The following is a 26,879-nucleotide window of genomic DNA, read 5'->3' as shown; positions in this document are numbered from 1 at the left end:
TTTCTCTGGATCTATTTTGTCAGTTTATTTTGTTTATTAAATTCCACATATAAATGAGACCATGTGAAAGACCTGGGGAGGGGGCGGGAGCAGAGGGGGTCAGTGGGAAAGAAAAAGGGGACATCTGTAATACTTTCAACAATAAAGAAAAATAAAAAAATAAAAATAAAAAGATATGGTGCAAGTATACTATGAAATACTACTCATCCATACAAAAAGATGAAGTACTGCCACTTGCAACAACATAGATAGACCTTGCAAATATTATAAGTGAAGTAAGTCAGTAAAAGCTAAGAACCATATGATTTCACTCTTGTGGTATATAAATCTGAAACTCATAGACACAGACAACAGTATGGTGGCTACCAGAGGGAAGTGGGTACAGGGTAGTAAAGGGTAAAGGGTGCCAAATATATGTTGATGGAAGATTTGACTAATAAGCTTAAAAACATTTTAATGAAAATAATTTGGCCTCATGAAACCCTCTGAGAGGGTCTTGGAGTCTCCTGGGGTCTGCAGATCACACTTTGATAATTGTTGGTATAAGCAGATTTATGCCACTTAGCTTTATGTTGCCTCCTTTATTTTCTTACAGTTATCATTTATGAAGATTTGAATAATGTTAACATATACTAGTTTGCTTCTTGCTAATATAATCAGTGAGTCTCAGTTTTTAAAAAATCTTTGATGTTAGATTTGTTAAAATCAAGCTTAAAAATATTTAATATTAGATTTGTAAAAAGTTTATTCTTATTGGTGTTATTTCTTTGCTCTACTGCATTTTGAAAGTGCCACCTTAGATTATTTGTGTCTAGTGAAGAAATCTGCAGTTGGATTACTAGGTGTAGTTATAGTCTCTTGAAATGATAAAATCCCATCTAAAAAAGAGTAATATGCAAATTAACCGTCAATCCTCACTCCATCAGTCCGTCACAAAGATGGCTGCAGCCACGGAACTGGAGCAAGCAGGAGGCTTGCGTTGCCCCCAGTGATGGAGGAAGCCAAGCTTCCCGCCTGCCCTGGCTGGCCCTGAGCTCCGCTCAAGGCTACAAAGTTTCAATTGTAGAAGATAAATAAATCCCAGAGACCTGCTTCCATCTGTCGTGGCCTCCACTCATGGAGGGGCTGGGAGCCTCAGTTGCCAGGGGAAGCCCCACCTGGGCTCTGCTTAAGGCTACAAAGTTTCAATTATAGAAGTTAAATAAATCCCAGATACCTGCTTCCAGCCCGCGGCCGTGGCCAGCCTGAAAATGGCCATCAGCCTCTCACCCAGGCTGGCCAGGCACCCCAGTAGGGCCCCCCACCCTGAAGGGGCTGTGACCAGCCTGAAAACGGCCCTCAGCCCCTCACCCAGGCTGGCCAGGAACCCAGGTGGGAAAAACCCACCATGAAGGGGCTGTGGCCAGCCTGCAAACAGCCCTCAGCCCCTCACCCAGGCTGGCCACACCCCCATGGGGTGAGGGTCCCCACTGGGGGGCTTGACCAGCCTGCAAACAGCCATCAGCCCCTCACCCAGGCTGGCCAGGCACCCCAGCGGGACCCCCACCCTGAAGGGGGTGTGACCAGCCTGAAAATGGCCCTCAGCCCCTCACCCACGCTGGCCAGGCACCCCAGCACGATCCCCACCCTGATCCGGGACACCCTTCAGGGCAAACCAGCCGGTCCCCACCCATGCACCAGACCTCTGTCCTATATAATAAAAGGGTAATATGCAAATTGACCCTAACAGCAGAATGGGAATGATTGGTCACTATGACACCCAGTGATCACCAGGGGGCAGACGCTCAATGCAGGAGTTTCCCCCGGTGGTCAGTGCGCTCCCACAGGGGGAGTTCTGCTCAGCCACATGCCAGGCTGACGGCTGCCAGTACAGCGGTGGTGGTGGGAGCCTCTCCCGCCTTCTCAGCAGTGCTGATGATGTCTGACTGCAGCTTAGGCCTGCTCCCCTCTGGCAAGTGGACATCCCCCAAGGGCTCCTGGGCTGCCAGAGGGATGTCTGACTGCCAGCTTAGGCCCAATCCCCCGGGGTGCGGGCCTAAGCCAGCAGGTGGTCATCCTCTGAGGGGTCCCAGACTGTGAGAGGGCACAGGCCGGGCTGAGGGACCCCCCCTGAGTGCACAAATTTATGCACCGGGCCTCTAGTAAATTTATATTAAGTGAATTATATTAAGCAAATGATGGTATAAATATCCAAATAGCCCTTGTCAGAAAAAAGGTTCCCCACCCCTGGATTAAAAGCATGGTGACAACCTGGACTTTGTATTGACATGGGAGGGGGCAAGAGCAATGTTGTATGGCTGAGTATGTAACCTGTGGGATGTGATGCCAATTCCAGGTAGAAAATGTCAGAATTGAGTTGAATTTTAGGGCAATGGCTGATGATACAGAATTGCTTGATGTTTAAAAACCACATTCTGGTGTCAGAAATGAAGTAGTGTTGTGTTGTACTAGTATAATGAGTATTGCAGGTAGAGGAGACACTTAAGCAAAGGATATATTTCTGTAATGTGTGTATGCCTATTTAATTTTTTTTTTTTTTTTGCTAATGACTATTTCACGATGCAATTAAGATAATCTTTGCTTACTGAAAACTCAGAAAATTTTGCTACAAACACTTGCACTCCTGTGACTGACCACTAGATGTCATGAGTGCCATAGCAGTCTGAAGGGTACCCATGGCCAGTAGAAATCGGACATTGTCAGCTTGTAGACATTCACATATTTCACTGTTTCCACATGATAGATGCCAGAAGAACTTGATACAGTGTGATATATAGAAGCAAGGTACAACTGGAATAATGAAATTTCAAAAATAAGCCTTTTTAAAGGAAGGTTGTAATAGTTCTGTTGGGTATTGTAAATGCTTCAGGTGCACTTTATACCGGTGTGTTCCTGGCTCTCTCTTTTTTATGGAAAGATGGATTGAGCTTCAATTTAAGAATATTCCGTAATCCCTCTCAGGACATTCTATAACAGCTGGTATTTTTGTGTTGTAGAAAATTGATTCCATACAATGGTCAGTGATAATTATGGCTGGGTTCTACAAATTCCAATGCATTTTCAGTAGATTTAGCAAAAAACAACAACTGCATGATTAGCTCAGTTTGAAAGGTAAACCCAGCAACTCTGGTTTCTTTTATAAAATATTGAGCATTTTAGTGGTGTAATTACATCAAACTGTTTTTTTCTTAATATACTTATATATGTTCTGAGAAGATAATTACTTTGTAGCATGTATTTCTTAAATAATATAACTTTGGAAAAGTTTAACCTTGAGTGTTCATTATGAAATAAAGTGAGAAATGCTAAGGCTTTTCACATATGGAATATATGTACAGCAGCAGTATCAACTCAGAAGGTTATTTTGATGTGGAATGTAAGGTTGTTTTAGTATTAATAGACCGTTTGTTTGACATAAGCATGTTTCCTTATTATATGGTATTTGTGGTTTATAAAAGTGAAACACCGTAAGTTTTTTAAGGCATGAAGAAAGTGGTAGTTTGCATGGTATATGTATTTCTGTAGTTAAGCAATTTGTTTCATAGAAATTAGAACTTTTCTCATGGCATAAAGAGCTTAAATTACAGACAGACAGACACATATGATAACTGCCTACCCACATACATACATATATATTGCCCTAATTGTAGAAATGTTTGTGAATATACATTACAAATTCTAACCATCTCCTCTTTTTTTTTCTCAGCAGCAAAACAAAAGTAGAATAATTAAATGCATTCTTTAAATTATGTATGGTCTGTTTTTTACTCTCTTTGTGTTTGCATTTAGGAATGTTTTTATGTAGTTGAATTTTTATCCTGATTGTTAGAATAATTTATACAAAGCAAAGCAGAGTTGCCTTTTAATTATTGGGGGAAACAGCTTCAGTGATGGCCATTAATGAAATTTTGCTTTTTCTCTCTTATTTTCTTATTTTTAGTTTAGTGATTTGTATTTTTATTTGGTATTTAAAATAATTGCCCTCATTTGTAATTAACACTCCTCCCCATATGGATTTATATGCATACTTTGACTCTGTCAACCTTAGTAATAAGAGCAAACAAAATTCAAGTCATTGCACCAGATAGTCTGGTCTAATGTAGTCTATTTGATGGTGACTTTTTTCCTACGAACATTCACTTTGATAATTAAAAAGCTAATTTAAAAGGCTTTAATAGAATTTTACAGTTTGGACTTTTTCCAGTGAAATTTGGCAAGCTCATTTGTTATTCTGTAATATGAATCATCAATTTAAAAGCGTTAGAATTGAAGTGAGGTAGTTTTTGGGTGTTTACAGTGTCTGTTGTTTTTTTTATAATATATGTTAAAATGGACTTTTAAATTACTGAATTTAAAAGAACTGGGGAAAATCCATTAAAAAAGAACTTAAACACATTGTTTAGTTCTTCTGATTTCTAAAAAGTGCAAATGCAGTCTATTTTCCATTATTAGGCAGCAGTGGTCTAAATTTAAAACACATGGTCTCCTTCTGGGTGACAGGACAATAGATTTTAATCTTGCTTCTCTCTTTTATGTTTACATTTTATAATCTCATTACCTGAATTAGACAACTCCAGTCATAATAGCCAGCATTTTTTATTTGCTTGCTATGTGCCAGTTGTGTTCTGTGCCTTATCATATTTAATTATCAAACAATTTTAAATTGCTGATATCTTCATTTGCCTACAAGGAGTTTAAGACTTAATAAGATTAAATAACTTACCCTAGATCACAGAGCTCCCAGGATTTGAGATTAGGCCAAACTCTAGAGTAATTGCTCTTAGCTACTATATAGTAGTACCTTTATACTATTTAATTTGGGATACACATTAGTTAAAATAGTTATTAAAAATTGATATTTTTCAAGATACACCAAAGCTTAGTTTTTACTAAACAAATTTACTTTTGTATATTAGCTTGGATTGTTAGGCTTACTTTATGAACACTTCTGTAAATCTATAATAACATCTTGCTTCAATTCTAGTATTTTTTCAAAGGTTATTTGCAGTCTTAAGTTAGAGAACTCTGCAGTTGTTATATTAAGATGAACTCTTTTTAAAAATTACAATTAGTTATAAGTTGTTGACAATTTATAATCTCTGTTCTACATTAGAAATGTAACTTAGAATTATGATTAACAGAGGGGAGGAATTTTAGAATGGTATTGGCTTACAAAAGCTTCTCTACTTTCTCCACCTATGCATCCTCAAACTAACAGTAAAAATCTCTTAAGGGAGTCTTGATATATCCATGAAGAACTTTCGTATTTTTAATTAGAAATGTCACATCAAAATGGAAAACCCTCACACTTAATATTTGTACGTAGCATGTAGAAAAAATTCTGGAAAATCCTGAAGTGTGTTGGAATATGAGTTAGTTACAGAATGTTGCAATTGAGTAATCTTTGTTTTTATTATTATTTTAAACTGTTTCTCTTCTTTGTAGAAACGGCCTGTGCGATACATAAACCTTGGTAGACAGCGTGGCTGCAGGCTGTGGAGCTGGAATTCCCTGCAGCTTTCTGAGCCGAGAACATTGGTTTGGAGTGCGGCATCCAGGCTATAGTCTGCATCATGCCAGCCTTGTCAACAGGACCTGGGAGTGACACAGGTATGTGAACCCAAGAAGGGCACTTTCCTCCCATCTTTACTTAAATTTTCCTGTTCACAGTGAAAAACAGCGTAGCTGTAAGCAAGTGCAAGCAGGTCATGTTGTTTTGTAAACAAGATGAGGGGCATAAAATCAGTGTAGCCTTCCAAGATAAAAGTTATCAAAGGGCATTGGCTGCTGCTTCCTCTCTGGGCAGTGGTGGTGTATGCTGATCCGCTCGTAATTTCTCTTGGAATAATGTTATTTATTTACATTTCTTTAAAAAATGTTAAGTATTTTAAACATACAGAAAAGTGTGGTGGACACAACAGTCACCCCTTACCTGCGGAGGATATGTTCCAAGACCCAGTGGCTGCCTGAAACCGCACACAGTAACAAACCCTGTGTGTACTGTTTTTTCCTATACATACATACCTGTGATAAAGTTTAATTTATAAATTAGGCACAATAAGAGTTGAATAACGAGGACTAATAAAAAATTGAACAATTATAGCAATATACTGTAATAAAATTAAGTGACTGTGGCATTATTAAGTCGAATTAGAGTGACTTGGACATAAGCTCTGTGAGGCTGTGGCAGTCACTCTGAGAACTGAGACAGCTACTCAGTGACGAACGGGTGGGGAGTATCTGCGTCGTGGAGACACTGGCCCAGGGGGTGATTCATGTCCCGAACAGGACAGAGAGGGATGGCACGAGATTTCATTACGATATTCAGAACAGCAGGCAATTTAAAACAATGAATTATTTATTTCTGGAATTTTCCATTTAATATTTTTGGACCATGGTTGACTGTGGAAAGTGAAACCACAGATAAGGGGGAGACTGCTGTCCAGTGATATTCTTATTAACTTTCACTCAGATTTAATAACAGATATAAACTTTTTGCCATACTTGCTTCAGACTTCTTACTTTTTTCTTTAAGAAACAAAACATTATCCCTATCTCATTCTTGCATTTTCTTTCTTTCTGTAACCAGAGTTAAAAACTATTCAAATATGTCATTAAAGGATTCAATTAAAACAAAAAGACACATTTCACATTATTATCAGTTGTAAGACTTGGTGATACTTAGAATAAAGATTTCCAGGAAAGGGAAAAAAAACTCGTGCTTATATGTCCGTGTGAAATGCCCTGCTGCTGCCCTGATTCAGGGAGTAGGGTGAGGCTGGGGGCAATGCCCCTTTGAAGTCCTTTCCTGGGATTCCCCAGAATCAGCTTTTTTAAAAGATTCTGGGACCCTTCCTAGAACTTTTAAAACAGAATGTGAGTGGATTGAGGAGCTACGCCATGTATTTTGAAGACCCATCAAAAGAAGTGGTGTCTTGGAGTGTGACTAACAAGAAAAGTTCTGTGTGTCGCACTGAACAGACTGAATTCGGTTCTGTTAATACCATTCTGTAACCAGGTGAAATAGCTACCTCAACTGGACAGTTACTGGCACCACAATATTTATAAAGCTGAGTCACAAATTTGATTTTGTGTCATATTATGTTAATTGGCATTTTCATTTGTACTACTTGCAAATACTATCTTTGCTATTTAAAGCATATTTGCATTTATATTTGGGCAAGTTTTGTCTCCTTTTTATCCATCAAGAAGGGTTTTATTCTGACTGTGATTTATACTGAGGATTAGTTTTTCTTAGGAAGTGACTTTGATTTTGAAGTTACATAAAAATATTTTTTTTCAAGACATAACTTGGTAGCTAGCTTCTCTGGAAAATTCTTTCTTCTTTCAGTTTTTACATAGTCCCACATTATGTTGTACTATATAAAATGAATGATTTGACTTTCTATAGTGGCTTGGGAAATTATAGATAAAATTTATATGAATCAGACATTTACTATAGTTGTGTAATGAATTTAAGTTTTATGCCTTGGTATTCACCAAAAATGCCTTAGTTTAATTGAATGCAAAATAGTGTAGCTTACATTAACTTAGGGAGTGATTAAAATGGAGTATTTATAGTTTATTAGGCAGTTTGGGTGTCAGTCATGAAAAAGAACATAGGCTATTTAGAATTTGAAAAGGACTTTTCCACACATAGTCGGCTCACTTGGTGCAAATATAAGATGCTGATGTGACTCACCCTTGGCTTTGTGATATTTTTGACCTGTACGTCTCAACAAGGTTTGAGTCAGGCAGGAAAGATGTGTCTGTTCCAAGAGTCACACTGCATTTAGGGAAGCCCAAGGTTTGGTGTACCCATCAGCTGGTGATGGTTTCCTTGTAGTTTCTGTTTAGCTGTCAGGGATCATGTATGCCATAAGCAATGTTGCTTAGCAATGTCGTTGCTGTTGTTCTCATTATCAGTCCTCCGGGGGGAACAGCAATGGCAAGCATAACTCAAGGGCAGATGCCCATGTGGCAGGAGAGTGTCACCTGACTAACAATGCAATATTACACATGTAGGAAAATGCTGTCAACAAAAACTCGTACCATTTTTCCCTCTTCTTCCTTCTGCTTAGTTGACTAAGCAAAACAACTTTGAATTCCACAAGTAATGCATAAAAACGCTCTCATCAAAGATGCCTAGATAAATTAGGAAAGGGGTTCTTACTACACACCCTTTCCCTAGTCTCCTTTTCTGTTTCAGTTTGAGGGTGTTCTTCAAGAATTTTCTGTACATTAGACACTTATGTATGTACATAAGTATATGGTTTTATGTATTTTTTTCTTTATGTTTAAATCACAGATTCTATTGTTCTCTATGGATTGTTCTATAACTTTATTTCTATACCAAGTAATGTATCTTGTAGAGGTATTTCATGGGAGGAGTGTGTGTCTATATATCTATCTATATATCTGCCTCTACAGACATCTATATACCTGCCTCATTCTTTTAAGCTAATAGTGCATTGTTTCCCATAGTGTCACAATATAGTGAACCAGACTACTGGTAATGAAAACCCTGGTTTTGGTCCTTTTCTAATATTTTGGTAGAAAGGATGTGCACATTTAATAGATGCTGTCAAATTGTTTTTCAGAGTGGTTAAACCACTTAATCCATGGACTGCATTAAAGATCCTTTCCCCTGAGTTGGAGGAGGCTAAAGTGGGGATAAATGGTGAGGGAAGGAGACAGTACTTGGGGTGGTGAACATACAATGCTATAGATTGTATACCTGAAACATACATAATTTTATTAACCAATGTCATCCCAAAACATTCAATAAAAAAGAAAAAAAGATCCTTTCTCCACATTCTTGCCAAGATTCTGTGTTATCAGTTTTTATATATATGTATTTTTTACCAATTTGATAGGGAAAATATGGTATCCATTTGTTTAATGGCCATTTATTCCTCTGTGAGTTGACTATTCATATCCTTTCCCCATTTTTTATTGGCTTATCATTTTCTTATTTATTTTTCAGAATTTCTCTATTTGTATTTTGTATATTAATCTTTTGGGTTGAACACCATTTCTTTTGGCCAGTCATTTGTCCTTTTTTTTCTTCCTTAAATAGTATCATTTCTTTTGTAGAAATTGAAAACTTTTATGTAGACAAATCAATCTTTTCTGTATGGTTAATGCTTTTTTTTCTTTTGCTTAATATGGCCCTTCTTTTTATGAAGATAATCACTAAACTTTTCTTCTAATAATTTTAAAAACTTGTATTTGCACATTTAGAATTTTAGTCCAACTATAATTTGTATGTGACGCGAGGCAACAATGTAATTCCCCACGTGAACACCCAGTAGTCCTGGCATCACTTATTCAAAAGTCCATCCTTTAGACATAAATTTGTAATATTCCCTGTTTCATATACCAGCAGTACATGTGTTCTGGGTTTTCTTTCTGGGCTATTGTGATCTGTTGATCTTTTTTTTTTTTTAATTTTAATGGACTTTATTTTTTAGTGTAATTTTAGACTCACAGAAAGATTATGGAGCTAGTGTAGTTTCAGTATACCTTATATCTTGTTTCCCTGATTATTAACATCTTATCTTAGTTTGTTACATTCATTTCAGTTAATGAATCCATATTGATACATTGTTATTAACTAAAATCTATGCTTTACCCGGGTTTTCTTAGTTTTCCCTAATATCCTTTTTGTTCCAGGATCTCCTATTACACTTGTGATTGTTTCATTAGGTTCCTGTTGGCTGTGATGTTTTCTCAGACTTCCTTTGTTTTTGATGACCAACAGTTTCCAGGAGTCCCGGTCAGGTGTGCTGTAGAATTTCCCTGTATTGCAATGTGTCTGATGTAAATTGCCATTGTCATATCATATTATGGTACATACTATGAACTTAAGATTGTTGGTATTGATCAATGGCTGAAGTAGCATTTGTCAGGTTTTTGCACTGTGAAACTACTCTCTGTTCCCCTCCTTTCCATACTATGCTCTTTGGAAGAAGGTCTCTGTGTCCTGCTTCCCCTCCTTTAGGGTGAAGTATCTGTATAAGTTATTTGGCATTCTTTGTCTCTTCTCTCCCATTTAGTAATTTACTCAACCATTTATTCATATCTGTGTGGACTCAATGGATATTTCTTCATACCTTGGGTTGTAATCGAATACTGCTGTACTTTGTTGCTCATGTTGTTCTAGCTTTGGCTGTTGAAGCTTTTTCATCTGGCTACTCTGATGTACCCCCATCAGTGTGGGCTTGTGTGGTTGATTTTAGCAGTTTTTTACTTTTGGAACTACAAGAGGCTCCAGGTTCATCTTCAGTGTCCAATCCCTAGAATCTACCCTTTCTCCAAGGAGCCCTAGCTCCTTTTATTACAGAATGGGATTAGGAAACAAGACCAGGCAATTCTCTGCAACACCAGCTAGGTATCTTCCAGTTAAATTCTGAAACTAACTGGAGTTAGTGCAGATCCCACAGGTTAAGGGTTCAGCCCAACAAGACTCCCCTGACCACTTCAGATGCCAATGGCAAGTAATAGGTCTCAGGTGACCCACAGCTTCTGTCTGACATGGCTACAAATGTGAGGTTCCTATGATCCTTTTCTTGGGTTTGTTCATTTGCCAGAATAGCTTACAGAACTCAGCGAAACGCTAATTTACATTTATCAGTTTATTATATAACTAGAGGCATGGTGCACAAAAATTGTGCACTAGGGGTGAGGTGTCTCTCAGCCCAGCCTGCACCCTCTCACAGTCTGGGACCTGCTCGCCTGCTCGCTCCTTACCCCTCGGCTCGCTGCTTCTTAGCGCTGCCACAGAGGCGGGAGAGGCTCCCACCACCACTGCTGCGCTTGCCAGCAGTGAGCCCGGCTTCTGGCTGAGTGGTGCTCCCCCTGTGGGAGCGCACTGACCACCAGGGGGCAGCTCCTGCTTTGAGCGCCTGCCCCCTGGTGGTCAGTGTGCATCATAGCGACTGGTTGTTCTGGTCGTTCCGTGGTAACGGTTGCTTAGGCTTTTATTATATAGATAAAGGATACAGATGAACAACCAGATGAAGTAATACATAGTGCAAGGTCTGGAAGGGTCCTGAGCTCAGGGGCTTCTGTCCCTGTTGGAGTTGGGTGTACCACCCTCCTGGCATGTAGATGTGTTCATCAACTCAGAAGCTGGTGGAACCCCAGGTATCCTTTCGAAGATACCTTTCGAAATACCTATTGGGATTTTCCTCACATAGGCGTGATTGATTAACTCAATCTCTAGCACCTTTCCCCTTCCCAGAAAGTTCCAAGTTTCTAATCATGGCTTGGTCTTTTTGGTGACTAGCCCCTATCTTGCAGCTATCCAAGAGCTCACTAAGAGTCACCTCATTAGAACAAAAAAATACTTGAAACTTACAAGGGTTTAGGGAGCTCTGTGTGAAGTACCTGGGGGCAAAACCCAATATATATATTTTCTATCACTTTACACAATCCTCACCTACTGATAATGTTTAAATTATTATTGATAGTTTGGATGCAAATAGCATTGAACCTCATGTAGAAATTATGATAAATTTTACTTTGCATGATTTCCAATAAAAAGGAGAATAATGTACATTATTGAATATATTCCTGATAGAAAAGAATTTCTATTTTGAGTTATTGTAAATGAGAATCCCCAGTGTCTCTTAATCAGAAGAGCATGTCACATTAAGTGACATTTAAATTAAAAGGAATATTTTTTGGTATTCTTTTTATGAAATAAATAAGAAGAGTTATATTGGGAGTCTATTTTTATAACCCAGTTTCCCACATATGCTTGTGTGTAATAATGCTGATTAAAATTAGCTAATCGCTAGGTTTTGTATTGTGATATCCTTCATTGTCTCAAAAGAAATTTATGGGGTTCCGTCCTAAAAAGGACTTAGTGACAGTTTAAGTGACCTTTATGGATTAGGGATTGTCTTGGTGCATTCCAGATCCCTGTTGCTATATAATTGTTCAACATTAAAATATTCTTTTCACTTTGCTAATATAAACATTTAGTGGGCTTAGATTGCTTTTGGAATTTGTCATTCAAAAGACTTGACTCTTTCTTCCTTTCGAAGATACCTTGAGTGATGCATGGTCTACAGTTATAGTGAAAATGGAGCCCTGGCTACTGTGGCTCAGTTGGTTGAGCGTTGTCCCATGCACCAAAGGGTCATGGGTTCAATTTCCGGTCAGGGTACATGACGGGTCATATGTTCCATCCCCGGTCAGGGTGCTTATGGGAGGCAACCAATTGATGTTTCTTTCCCACATCGATTTTTCTCTCTCTTTCTCCCTCTCCCTTCCTCTCTCTAAAATCAATAAAAACATATGCTTGGGTGAGGATAAAAAACAAAACAAAACAAAAACAAGATCAACCCAAGGAGATGGTTTCAGTTAGTGTAGATGAAATTAAATAGCCATCACACAGCTATTGAAATCTTGGTAAAAATTTTAAAACAGTTAATTTGCCAAAACTCGCATTAAATGTTAAACTTATTTTTCTGATGTATACACTTGAACCTCCTAAATTTTTAGAATACTGTTCAGGAAGCTGAAGTGAACATATTTTTTTATTTTTTATTGTTTAAAGTATTACATATGTCTCCTTTTTCCCCCATCTACCCCTACCTGGCCACTCCCACCCCAGAACATGCCCCCACCACTCCAGTGTCTGTGTTCATTGTTTATGCTTATATGCATGCATGCAAGTCCTTTGGTTGATCTCTTACCTCCCCCTGCTTTCCCTCTAAGATTTGATGGTCTATTTGATGCTTCTCTGTCTCTAGATCTGTTTTTGTTCATTAGTTTACATTGTTCATTATATTCCACAAATGAGTGAGATCATGTGATATTTACCTTTCTCTGACTGGCTTGTTTCACTTAGTAGAATGCTCTCCAGTTCCATCCATGCTGTTGCAAATGGTAAGAGTTTCTTCTTTTTTACAGCAGCATAGTATTTCATTGTGTAGATGTACCACAGTTTTCTAATCCATTCATCTGCTGATGGGCACTTAGGCTGTTTCCAAATCTTAGCTATTGTAAATTATGCCCCTATGAATATAGGGGTGCATATGTCCTTTCTGATTGGTGTTTCTGGTTTCTTGGGATATAGTTCTAGAAGTGGGGTTACTGGGTCAAATGGAAGTTCCATTTTTAACTTTTTGAGGAAACTCCATGCTGTTTTCCATAGTGGCTGCACCAGTCTGCATCCCACCTGCAGTACACGAGGGTTCCTTTTTCTCCACATCCTTGACAGCACTTGTTGTTTGTTGATTTGTTGATGGTAGCCATTTTGACAGGTGTGAGATGGTACCTCATTGTCATTTTGATTTGCATCTCTCAGATGATTAGTGACATTGGGCATTTTTCATATGTCTCTTGGCCATTTGTATATCCTTTTTCAGGGTCATCTGCCCATTTTTTAATTGGGTTATTTGCCTTCCTTTTGTTGTGTTGTATGAGTACTTTATATTTTTTTTGGAAATAAACCCCTTATCAGATGTATTATTGGCAAATATGTTCTCCCTTACAGTGAGCACTCTTCATTTTGATGCTGGTTTCTTTTGCTGTGCAGAAGCTTCTTAGTTTGATGTAGTCCCATTTGTTTATTTTCTCCTTAGTTTCCATTGCCCTAGCAGCTGTATCAGTAAAGATATTGCTATGGCCCCAACCGGTTTGGCTCAGTGGATAGAGCGTCGGCCTGCGGACTGAAGGGTCCCAGGTTCGATTCCAGTCAAGGGCATGTACCTTGGTTGCGGGCACATCCCCAGTAGGAGGTGTGCAGGAGGCAGCTGATCGATGTTTCTCTCTCATCAATGTTTCTAACTCTATATTCTTCTCCCTTCCTCTGTTTAAAAAAAAATCAATAAAATATATTAAAAGATATTGCTATGACATATGCCTGTTATTTTGCTGCCTGTGGATTCTTCTAAGATTTTTATGGTTTCCCATCTTACGTTTAAGTCCTTTATCCATTTTGAGTTTATTTTTTGTATGGTGTAAGTTGGTGGTCTAGTTTATTTTTTTGTATGTATCTGACCAGTTTTCCCAACACCATTTATTGAAGAGACTGTCTTGACTCCATTGTATGCTTTTGCCTCCTTTGTCAATATTAATTGAGCATAATGGCTTGGGTCGATTTCTGGGTTCTCTGTTTGGTTCCATTGGTCTATAATGTCTATTCTTGTGCCAGTACCAGGCAGTTTTGAGAACAGTAGCTTTGTAATATAGCTTGATATCTGGTATTGTGATCCCTCCAACTTTGTTCTTTCTCAGGATTGCTGCGGGTATTTAGAGTCTTTCTTTTTAATTCCATATGAATTTTTGGAGAGTTCTAGGTCTTTCAAATATGCCGTTGGTATTTTAATGGGGAGTGCATTGAATCTATAAATTGCTTTGGGTAGTATGGACATTTAAATTATGTTGATCCCACCAATCCATGAACATGGTATATTTATATTCTTCCATTTATTTATGTCTTCCTCTATCCCTTTTTTCAATGTCCTGTAGTTTTCCGAGTACAGGTCTTTACCTCCTTCATTAAGTTTATTCCTAAGTATCTTAATTTTTTTGTTGCAATGGTAAATAGGATTGTTTTTTTAGTTAGTGAAGGTGTTTTAGGATATGGGACAGAGTGCCTACAGTATATATAGTTTGCTTTGCTTCTTCTTAACAAGTGAATACTGTAGAAAAATCACCTTTGTGAATATCATGGAAGTATTTTTACGATAGCAGAGGTCTCTTAGACTCAATTTTTATAACACAATTTGTATGTAAAGAGATGATTAGGGATTGGCTTCATTATGTAAAGATCTTATTTGATTTTACTTTTTTCTGAAATAGTAATCCAGGGGTTAGTCATTCTTAATTTCTCACTACTTTACTGATTTTAAGTGCCATTTTTGTCTTATACTCACTTCTTTATGTATATTAGGCCTCTTTCCAGATATTCTCTTACATTTCTGAAGATTTAGCTGGCAGGTCTTTTTTGGGCAGGTTTCAACCCCCTCCTGCTTATGATTTTTGTATCCAACACAATTTCAAGCTGTTTAAAGAAGACTTGGGTGGGTTGAAGGGCTGGGAAGCATTTAGGTTGGTGCTTGTCAGTTGTGAACCACCAATTTATTATTTTTAGCTAAAATAAAATATGGTTAAAATTCAGATTACTTCATTTATTATTAAAATTCATGCATGAAATACTGTAGTTATCATTAGCTGGGAATTATTCTCTCCTACCCCAACTTTTCTCCATTGAAACAAGGGTTATTTTTGAAAACATGAAGTTTCTTAAAAGTGCAACTATTGCATTGTTGCGTAACATTGTTCTTGAGGATATCATGATGGATATTTCAGAGGAACACAGACGATCCTCAGCTTACTATGGTTTGACTTTGGATATTTGGACTTTATGTAAAGACGGTTTCTACTGATATGCATTCAGTAGAAACTGTACTTCAAATTTTGGATTTTGATCCTTTCCCAGGCTAGTGATATGGGGTATGATACATGATACTCTCTTGTGATGCTGGGCAATGGCTGTGAGCATAGTTCCCATCAGTCACATGATCGTGAGGGTGAACAATGATACTCTACAGCAAGCATGTCAGCCTTGCACCTGGAGGAGGCATGTGGCCTCCATACGTGAGTTTGACATGCTTGCTCTACAGTGTGCCGGGTTGTGTGCTGGCACTGCATTTTGTGTTTTCCCATCCCTTCACTTGTGCAAAACGCCCATCTGTGTCTCCTGCTTCTGGTGAGAAGAAGAAGAGGAAGGCAATTACTCTTGCCCTGAAATTGAAGATAATTGCTCAACGGTAGCCTAATGTAAATGTTCTGAGCACATTTAAGGTAGGCTAGGCTCAGCTATGATGTTTGGTGATGTAGGTATAATAACTGCATTTTAAAAAATATATATTTTATTGATTTTTTACAGAGAGGAAGGGAGAGGGATAGAGTTAGAAACATTGATGAGAGAGAAACATCGATCAGCTGCCTCCTGCACACCCGCTACTGGGGATGTGCCCACAACCAAGGTACATGCCCTTTGACCGGAATCGAACTTGGGACCCTTCAGTCCGTAGGCCGATGCTCTATCCACTGAGCCAAACCAGTTTGGGCAATAACTGCATTTTTTTACCTATACCCATCATAACTTGAAAATATTATACTGGGATATAATACCACCGTCAGTTGAGGAGCTTCTTCTGTACTTGAGAAGAAAGCCGTTGAAGACATTTTTCTCTTGAACTCTGCCTCGGGGTTTTTCTTTCACTTAATTAGCAAATCTCTGAGAGGATATGATAAAGGTGATGATGGCAGCTACTATTTGCTAAGAGTCAACTATATACTAGGTATTTTTTATTCATTTGATTGCAAAACAGTCTCAGCATCCATTCTTTCTCTGTTGGTGATTATAGTAGTTCTATGAGAAATGCATGTTCTGCTAGGTTTTAAATGTACCAGTATAATAGATACTGAAATAAATGGAAATAAATCCTATCATAATATTAACTACAATAAAATAAATATAGTGCTTAAGCTTTTATTGCTGACTGTTCCAGGTGAGGAGGCCCTGTAACTAACTGGTTAAATGTAGATTTCATAAATGCAATCAATTTTTTTTTCTAAAAGATATAGAATATAATTTATAAAAGTATTAGAAGTATTTTTCATTTTGTTTTATCTTTTGGATAGGTACTGCTAGGAATCAAAGCACTGTTCTCTTTGCTTTGGTAGTAGATGTCATGTGCAAGGCACAGACTGCTAACACATAGTTAAGACAATTTGGAACCTCAGAGATCGCCTCTAAAATGAAAGTTATGTACAGGTGTCTGCTCTTACCCTCGGTTAACCTGATTTTATAGACTTCAAGGCAATTGTGTAATCAAACAACAATATTATATTATTTAAATTGTTTCACATAGTTAAAAACTCAGCTTGCTCAATGCTTTAATAACTTACTTGCAGTTGAGGGAGAGTGTATGAAAGGGAATGCTTCTATCAGGATTGTATTAAAGTATTTTAGTAATATAGGTACTTTTGGAAATAAAACATACTTTAAATGAGAAAAATTGAGGCCTGTTATGAATGGCACTGAATAGTGCTGATTATTTTACCTTTGACAAAGTGGAAAATTTAAAGCTTGATGTATCCCATTTTATTAATGTAATAAAATTTTATAATGTTGTTCTGGGCGTCGATATATGTTCTTTAGTGTTTATTAGCTCTTGGTTGTAGTAAAACGTTTTGGGCTTATGCCTGGCTATACCGTACAGAATGCAAAATATCAAACCTCAGAAAAATACACAAATAAATATATATTTTTCTTTTTCTCAGCTTTTTCTATATGATTTTTAAATATTTTGGTTAGTTACACTATCTAATCTGATTGAACACAGCAAACATCTTTTTTAGCATTTAAATAGGTTTATTGCTTCCCCAGACTTGTTCTAATAATGAAGCTATGAAGGATATGACAAGAATGGTGATATTAAATTTCTCTAGACTAACAGTAAATTTTTCCATTCTGAATCAGGAATGTTGAGCATCTGGAATCTGGAAGAAGAGTGCATTGTTCACTGCGGGAACACTTTCATCAAATTCTGAGCCATTCATTCTCTTAAGAATTACTACTGTCTTGTACAAAATATTATATTTTTATAGAAGCAATTTTTTTAACTGGAAAATTTCTTCACTTCTTTATGCTTCTGTATTTTTTAATGCTTTCATGTTTTAGAGATGTTATTGTTTTGAGAATTAAAATCACATTTTAGCACTTAATTAATTTCCTTTGGTTTAATGGTAATAATTTATATTTGTTCAAATATTGTGGAAAAAAAGCAAAGAAAATAAATTGTCCTAAACAAAAATTTTGTTATAGTTTATGTAGGTGGATCAGTTATCTATACCTTGTCATCTTTTTCCTTAAATTTTCAGAATATCTATAATATGTACTGATACATTATATATTGATTGTGGCATAGATGTGTAAGTGTAAGTTGGTATATAACTTTCTTGTCCTTATTTTTAATATATATACTAGAGGCCCGGTGCACAAAAATTTGTGCACGCGGGGGGGGGGGGGGGGGAGGGGTCCCTCAGCCCGGCCTGTGCCCTCTGGCAGTCTGGGACCCCTCAGGAGGTAACGACCTGCTGGCTTAGGCCTGCTCCCGGGTGGCAGACGGCAGGCCCAATCCCTAGGTGCAGCCCCTGGTTGGGCTCAGAGCAGGGCCGATTGGTGAGTTGGGGCGCCGCCCCCTGTCATGCACAGAGCAGGGCAGATTGGGAGGTTGCGATGCCACCCTCAGTCACGCTCAGGGTAGGGCCGATTGGGGGGTTGGGGCACCGCCCCCTGTCACACTCAAGGCAGAGTCGATGGAGAGGTTGTGGCGCCACCCCATGTCATGCACAGAGCAGGGCCCATCAGGGGGGTGGGGAGCTTCCCCCTGTCACGCACAGAGCAGGGCCGATAGGGGAGTTGGCGCACTGCCCCCTGTCACACACAGAGCAGGGCGAATCAGGGGGTTGGGGCGCCGCCTCTATCACCCACAGAGCAGGGCCGATCAGGGGGTTGGGGCGCCTCCACTGTCACACTCAGGGCAGGGCCGATGGGGAGGTTATGGCTCTACCCCGTCACACACAGAGCAGGGCCCTTGGGGGGGAGGTTGGGGCGCCGCCCTCTATCACCCACAGAGCAGGGCCGATCAGGGGGTTGGGGCGCTGCCACTGTCACACTCAAGGCAGGGCCGATGGGGAGGTTATGGCTCTACCCCGTCACACACAGAGCAGGGCCCGTGGGGTGAGGGGTTTGGGGCCCCACACCCTGTCACACACAGATCCGCAGGGTGATCAGGGGGTTGGGGGGCTCCCCCCTATCAGGCACAGAGCAGGGCCGATCAGGGGGTTGGGGCGCCTACACCTGTCACGAACAGAGCAGGGCTGATAGGGAGGTTGTGGCCCCGCCCCCTGTCACACACAGAGCCACAGGGCGATCAGGGGGTTTGGGCGCTGCCCCCTGTCACACTGATCCCGGTGCCGGGAGGCCTCTCAGCTCCGCTGATCCCAGTGCTGGGAGGCATATTACTCTTTTACTATATAGAATAGAGGCCTGGTGCATGGGTGGGGGCTGGTTGGTTTGCCCTGAAGGGTGTCCTGGATCAGGGTGGGGGTCCCCACTGGGGTGCCTGGCCAGCCTGGATGAGGGGATGATGGCTGTTTGCAGCTGGTCACACACCCTTCAGGGAGGGGGTCCCCACTGGGGTGCCTGGCCAGTCTGGGTGAGGGGCTGAGGGCTGTTTTCAGGCTGGGACTGAAGCTCCCAACTGCTCCTTTTTTTCTTTTTTTTTTATTCTGGGCCAGCTTTAGCTCTGAGGCTCCAGCTCTTAGGCCTCCGCTCCTGAAAGCAGGTATCTGGTTTGTTTCGGTTCTGTAATCGAAACTCTGTTTCAACTCCAGCTCTGAGATCCCAGCCGGCTGAAAGCTGGTTTCTAGGGTTTTGTTTAGCGTCTATATTTGTTACAATGTTTGAAACTGCAAGCTCAGAGGCCTGCAGTGGCCGGCGGGGAACGTTGGAGTCCTCCGTCACTGAAGCAAGCAAGCCTCATGTTAGTTTCAAGCTGCCTGGCTGCCGGCCGCCATCTTGGCTTGCAGTTAATTTGCATATCTCCCTGATTAGCCAATGGGAAGGGTAGCGGTCGTACGCCAATTACCATGTTTCTTTTTTATTAGATAGGATAGTACTCTTTTTTTAGATAGCAAAAACTTTTTCTCTTTAATCAATTTTTACTCCGAATTTGACACTCCTGGGTCTTGATATTTTTTTTGTTCATTATGTTTAGATTTGGTATCACTGATGCTGTTTGATTGTATGCCAGTAGGTGACATTACCTAAGATATGGGCCACATTCTTTGACTAGAACACTTCATATTAGGTCTTACTAGTGTTCTAATGTTCTATTAACTAATATGTGTTTACAATTCAGTAGTGTATTCACGTAAAACGAGATATTCTTCTTCCTTTGGTTTATTAGAAGTTAGTCAATCTTGTGTATATCCACCTCACCTTACGTTCTGTCATCAGCTCCCACTAAACATGGAACCAATGAAACTACTTACCTGCTTTGCACACACAATTTTGTTATCAAATGTATGGGGACAGGGTTTTCCAAGTGGATGAATAGTTTTACTGTCATATTGACCATTTAATCTGAAGATTTATTTCTTTACTACTAAATGTTCTACTTCTCCCCCAGCAGACCCCCCTCCCACCTTCCAGCCTCCCTTCCATTAGTGAATGGTGGCTCCTGTTAGTGAATGGTGGCTCCATCAGACTGTAGCAATCTCCTCTTCCCTGCTGAGTTGAAGTTAGTCATCATTGGTACTTTGAATTGGTATCTACTTATCACTTGGATTAAGCCCTCCAGTAACTTTAAATTGCGTTGTTATGTTCCTTTAGGCTTCAAGTCAACATAAGCAGATATGAATCATCTTCAATCTAATCCAAGCTAGTAAAGTTCACATTCTATTTGCCTAATTCTCTTTAGGCTTTCTGAGCCATAAGCACTTGGGTAAGTTAGAGGCTTTTATATTTTTCCTTTGCACTTGGATGGCTTTTAATGTACTCCAGATGGTGTGTCTATACTTGGTAGTCTTTTTGATGAAAAGACAGTTCTCTGTTGTTTGACAAATGTGACAATTTTAATAATTTTGCTCTTCCACAAAGCATTATGACTTTATTCTCATTTGTGTAAATACATTTCCTGACTTCTCTTTATCCATTACTTTGTTTCCCTTCCCCACCCCATCTTAATGACTCATAATAAAGATGAATTTTGTGAAATAGTTTGTACAAAATGGTAGACTTTTAGTAACTTTTTGATATAAGTTCTTGAGTGGTGCACCTTTTCTGACTCCTGAGGATGTTATATGCTTGTGTGAAGGATACCCTTAAGTGTTTTGTTTTCTTTTACATTCCTACAGAACTATATAACTTCGAAATGGAAGATAGGATTTATCAAAAAGTTTTTTAAACGGTAAGCAGGAATCTGAAAATAGGAAAAATAGAAATTGACTTTTTGTCTTATGAATATGTTAATTATATCAAGAACTCTAAGAACAATTGCTGGGAGATTTGATGTTAAATTGAAAAGCAAGAACTCTTTTAAAAAGAGTTCTACCTCTTGAGATGAATTATATTGCTGACTGGTTGTATCTCAGATTCTCTGGGTGTAGCCTTAATTCACTGAGGTTTAGTTGTGCCCCAAAAATGAGGATAACAGAGCTTATAATGACAAAATTGATCTTATATTTAATGATCCATTTTCCACTGTCACTTTAAGAGTTATGGACCCAGAGATCCAGAATGATTGAATAATTTAAATGAGCATTTGTTAGATCTGTTCTGTTATATTTCAGTAAGGCAACTCTGTCATGACATAGCTGATCATCTTCACTATGCTTCTTTATTATGTCTAACACCAGTAGTCTGGAGGGAAGAGAAAAGTAGGTATAAATATTTTAATTTTGGGATTAATATTATTTTTTTCTGTATCACTTGAAGCATTTTGTAAGATGATTTCACCATTATTCAGCATGACTGGTGTTAATGACAAATGATTGTTTCCTTAGAGCCTTAGTGTGGATTTTGAAATAGGACCATGCATTGGCATACAGCTTACATAAGCCACTATTGTCAGAAATTGTCAATGAATACATTAATATCGATATCACCAAAATTGTAGGTATTGATGTTTCTTGCAAGCATTTATTGCATTATGTTTACTTGAAAGTTGTGAAACTGAGGATGGAACATTTTTGTCATTTTTTTCTTCCTCTCTATTCTTTACCATGTAAATATCTGGACTGACTGGGGTCAGGAGTATGTGATCACTTTCTTCATTATTATCTCTCTAGTTTACTCTTTACCCACTGCGCTGGGTCCCTCATTGCCTATCTTTATGGCCTGTTGTGAAAAACTGTCTTTTCCCTTAATGTATTTTAGCACAATAAACTTATATTTTGTACTCTGTTTTCCTGATGCTTGGGCATACCCATATGTTTTTGCATTTAATTTGGAATTAGTTTTATTTTTATATTATTTTTAAATATATACTTTTTTTTTATTGTTGACTGTATTACATATGTCCCCCATTTTCCTCATTTTTGCCTTCTTCTGCCAGCCCATACTCCATGGAATTTTTTAAAATTGGTTTTTAGAGAGAGAAAGGAAGCGGGGGGAGGGGAAGGAGGGGAAGAGAGAGAGAAACAATGATTTCTTGTTCCACTTATCTATTCATTCATCGGTCGATTCTTGCATAAGTCCTGACAGGAGAGCAAACCCACAACCTTGATATATTGGGACGGCACTCTAACCAACTGAGCTACCCTGCTAGGGCTAAAATGGATTTTTGGTGTTGTGTATTTTTTTCTTAATTTGACTTTTATTGAGAAGGAGAGAGAGAGAGAGCAAGAGAGAGAGAGAGAGAGATTGTCTCCCATGCTTACTCTGATCACCAGGAATCAAACTGACAACCTGGGTGTGTGCCCTGACCTGTAACTAAGCTGGTGACTTTTTGGTGCTCAGGATGACACTCAAGCAACGGAGCCACACCAGCCAGGGCTGGAATCTCTTTTATTTTGAAAAATACTTATATAGGTTGTGAAGTGAAGCATCATTCTAAGCCTTTCAAAGAACTCATTTAATCCTCATCACAATGCTGTAAGTTTGTGATGCCTCACTTAGTACGACTATACTCATTCTGTAAATTACAAATTGAATACACAGAGATATTAACTAATGCTCAGTTACAGAGCTGGAATTTGTATTTATGTCATTTGGCTCCAGAGTCTAAGCATCCTACCCCAGGGCCTTTGTAAGTGCAGTTCTTTTCCTACCAGATTTTTCTATTCCCCATCATCACCTTGTTAACATCTGTACTTCCCTCAGATCTCAGCACAATCATCACGTCCCTGGGAAGCTTTTCATGAAATTGTTCCCATCTCACTGTCACCCTTTCATGGTGCCACAGCCCTGTCTGTCATTAAAGTGCTTTTCACAGTTACACTTCACATTTATTTTCAGTGTAGTCTACATGTTGCATGTAGGATGCCTTCTGTTTGCTTTGCATGCCCAGTTCCTAAGGGGTGCCTGGCGAGTGGTAATCACCCAATATTTGTGGAGTGAGGTTGGGAAAGGATCAGGTGGGATTTTGAAATGCATTGGGATTTGGGAGTTTGACAGCTTTCTACACACAGCCCTTGAAACATTGTCAAGTGTGTTACATTAAAGCTGTTCGTGAAACTTTGAGGTAAGAATGTTAGCATTGCTTGTTTTGTCTTTCAGGTAACCTCAGTGGTCCTGAAGGGGAGACTGTGATAGCAGTAGCAATCACCAGGAAGTTAATTATCTGGTGAATTGCTGGAAGATTGCATGGATATAGTTACACTTTTCAGGGTATAGCAAGTAGCAGTCCACTGTGGCTGGAACAGAATTTGAGGGGAAGTTGTGAGTTATACTGTTGGGAAAAGGTTTATGTCAGATTCATTACTCAGAAGTGAAAATTTTAAAATTGTAAAAGTGATGTCTACAGGCATACCTCAAAGGTATTACGATTGCAGTAAAGTATCACAATAAAGTGAATCCTAAACTTTTTGCTGGTTTAGGGTCTTGCCTTTAATTTGTAAAAACTGCAACATCTGTGAAGTGCAATAAAGCAAAGCACAAAAAAACAAGGTGTGCCTGTATTTTGTAAAAACTCAAGCAGTGTAGAACTACACACAGCACAAATGAAGTAATTGTTTCCTATTCCTTTTAGTTTCTTCGTAGACTCACCACTGGTAACAGTTGGGTGTAGGCCCTGCAGGCTACCTAGAAGTAAATGAATGAGTTATGAGTGAATTACTGGGTCAAAGGGAATGCAAGCTTTAACTTTTCATCTTGCTATTAGTGTATATCAACTTAGAGCTTCTCTACTTTTCCCATTTTCCCATTCTCCCAGATGACTGCTTCCAGTCTTTTCTTTCAAATGCAAATACTTTGTCCTATGCTCACTCTCAGCAGACAACCATGTTTCCTAATGTACTGAAAGTATTGCAGCGATCATCAGCGACTTGCCACATATTCCCTGCACCCACATTCTGCCCCTCTGGAACCGTATGTGTACTATCCACACTTCTGTCTAAAGCCACCCGCCACTTATGCACTAGACCCCATTCCAGCAAATCCCTACCTGTCTACATTGTCAGAATTTCTCTGTAGTGGATTAATGCCATTAGCACCAAAATGTGTTATTTTTTTCATCTTGAAATTTTTTTTTTAACCCTGTCCCCTTACAAACATCAATTCTCTTTTGTAATAAATTGTAAGGGTTGCTTACTACTAGTATATTTGTAAGAGTTGTCTATAGCTGCTGTTTCCAACATGTCTCTTTATACTCTTGGTGCTCTTCATCCAGTCTTTTTCACTCATCACCAAAATTAGTAACCTCCACATTGCTCAATCCAAGTGGGCGATTCTCAGCCCTTGGTCTGCCTGCCCTGTCAGTAGCTTGATCATTTGTAATTTCTTGCCCTGCTTGATATATTTTTTTAATTTTTTATTTTTATTGATCTCAGGGAGGAAGATAGATATATAAACATTAATGATGAGAGAGAATCATTGATCGGCTGCCTCCTGCACACCCCCTACTGGGGATCAATCCCGCAACCTGGGCATGTGCCCTTGACTGGGCATGAACCTGGTACCCTTCAGTCCGCAGTCTGATGCTCTATCCATTGACCCAAACCAGCTAGGGCTTGCCCTGCTCGGTTTTTAGGGCTTCACACTCCCAGTGCCTTCTCCTCTCTGAATGATGATCAGCTCTTTTTATCCTCCAATCTCCTAATTCTGGAGACTTTAGGACTCAGTCCTTGGCTGCTCCTTCTTCTGTGTCTACACTCATGCTCTTGAGGAACTCATGCAAGCTCATGGCTTTAAATACCATCCATATGCCAGTGACTCCTAAAGATACACCTTCAGCCCAGGCCACTTTGTTGAGCTCCTGACTCCTTTTTACAGCTGCCCACCACATCTCCACCTGGATATCCAGTAGTTATCTTGAACTTAATATGTTTATAACTGAACTTCCCTGTCACACTGATGGTAACTTCAAATAGTCTTGGAGTCACTTTTTATTCTTTTCTTTTTTCATTCCCCTCATTCAGGTAGACATTTATAATTATCTCCTTCCTTACAATTTCTCCAGAATTTGACTACTTCCCATAACTCCCCCTGGCTGCTCCCTGGGTGCAGGCCTCCATTCTCTGTTCCTGGATTCACCCTCTAAAGTGTTCTACGTCTCTGCCCTTGGTCCTCTGCTCTCTCTCCTCAGTTCATGAGCAAGAATGATGCTTTAAAAATGTAAGTTGGATCATATTACTCCTTCACTCAAAACCCTGCAATGGCTTTTCCCCTCTAAAGTGGAAGTTAAATTATTTGCAAAATTTGTCCTACAAGGTTCTACATGATCTGGTCCCCCCATTCCTCATATCATCTCTACAACTCTCCTTTTCCCACCCTCTGCTCCAGTCATAGTGGGCTCCTCAGTCCACTGTGGAAGTTATGAAAAAAAAAGTTCTTCCTCAGATACTTCAGGCACACCCTGTTGTAGAGGTTTGGGTTTTTTTTTTTTATTGTGTGACCCCTCTGCATAGAATGTTTACCCCTCAGATACCCGCTTGTCACCTTCTAACTGGATAATTTACTTACAGTGCTTCCTGTGTTCTCCCCTACAGTGCTAGCTCCCTGAGGGTATGATCTTTGCTTTTTTGGGTTCCCTGATCTCAAGCACCATGAATGGCATCTGGCACATAGAACATATGGTGTTTAATAAATGCTGGTGGAAGGAATGAGTGTTATCCCATCAAATGACACTGGGCTTGTTTTCCCGTACCCTTAGCAAGACTGGGTATTTGACACCTTAATTATTTTGTAAATTGATATGCTCCACTTGACTTTTTAAAAAGTATTTGATAGATTTAACATTGCTTTACTGTTTTTGGGAGGGAGGGACATTTATTCTCATACCATTGCCCATCACCAGTGCCATTGCCCATTTTTCTGTTGGTTTAGTCATCTTTTACTGTTGTTAGTATCAATCAGTTGCTTATTGCAAATAATTTTTAGCAGTTTCTCTGAAAACTTCTTTGAATTCATATGCATGAAAATTTGATTTGTTATAAAGTCTATCAATTATTGTCTTTTACAGTTTCCAAGTTCTTCATATGCTAAGAAAAGTGTTTAACTGCAACAAGATGAAAATGTTCTATATTTAATCTTCTTCTAGTTTATATTCGAAATATTTGATCCCTCTTTAATTTGGATGTCAGGTTAGGCATTCAACTTTTTTCTTTAAAGTTACTCTTAAGTAGAAGATTTTGAGTAGAATATTTAAATTATGGGATTATTACAGGAGGCATAGGCTAGAATTTGAGATTAAGTCCTGAATGTGCTACATACTGGCCAAATGTATCTCCACCTGTAAATTGGAGATCATAACAGCACCTAATTATGAAGAATATCAAATGAGGTAACCTGTGAAGCACTTATTATAGCTCTGTAAGTACATACAATAAGTTCTCACTTAATGCTGTGGATAGTTTCTGTGATCAAAACTAGTTTCACCATAGGTTAACTGATATAAACAAGAGTTAAGTTCCTACAGTATCTCCATCTTATAATTAAATGACTTTGAATGAAATGACATTATTCATGGACCTGCTGTATTAGGTATGATTAATACCACTAGGAATTGTTTCTGGTCATAATTATTGCTAAGTGTTATTTCAGGATGCTTTATCAGTTGGTGGTAGGGAGGATAGGTTAAGGAGGAGGGAGGCATAGGATAGAAATAGACATAATTTTTAAT

At 39.0% G+C, this 26,879-nt stretch overlaps 1 protein-coding gene across 9 annotated transcripts in view; it reads left to right on the top strand.

Moving 5' to 3' along the window:
- Positions 1 to 26,879, top strand: part of MPP7 (membrane palmitoylated protein 7) — a 323,210-nt gene that overhangs the window by 62,253 nt on the left and 234,078 nt on the right. For all 9 annotated transcript variants that reach the window (XM_036352096.1, XM_036352155.1, XM_036352125.1 and 6 more), the window contains one exon: positions 5,446 to 5,610. In XM_036352096.1, the coding sequence (XP_036207989.1) occupies positions 5,574 to 5,610 (37 nt within the window). In that variant the 5' untranslated portion in view covers positions 5,446 to 5,573. The remainder of the gene's footprint in view (positions 1 to 5,445; positions 5,611 to 26,879) is intronic.

Source organism: Myotis myotis, unplaced genomic scaffold, assembly GCF_014108235.1.
Source record: "Myotis myotis isolate mMyoMyo1 unplaced genomic scaffold, mMyoMyo1.p scaffold_m19_p_1, whole genome shotgun sequence".
Classification (NCBI taxonomy): Eukaryota; Metazoa; Chordata; class Mammalia; order Chiroptera; family Vespertilionidae; genus Myotis; species Myotis myotis.
This window is presented reverse-complemented; position numbering and strand designations above follow the sequence as displayed.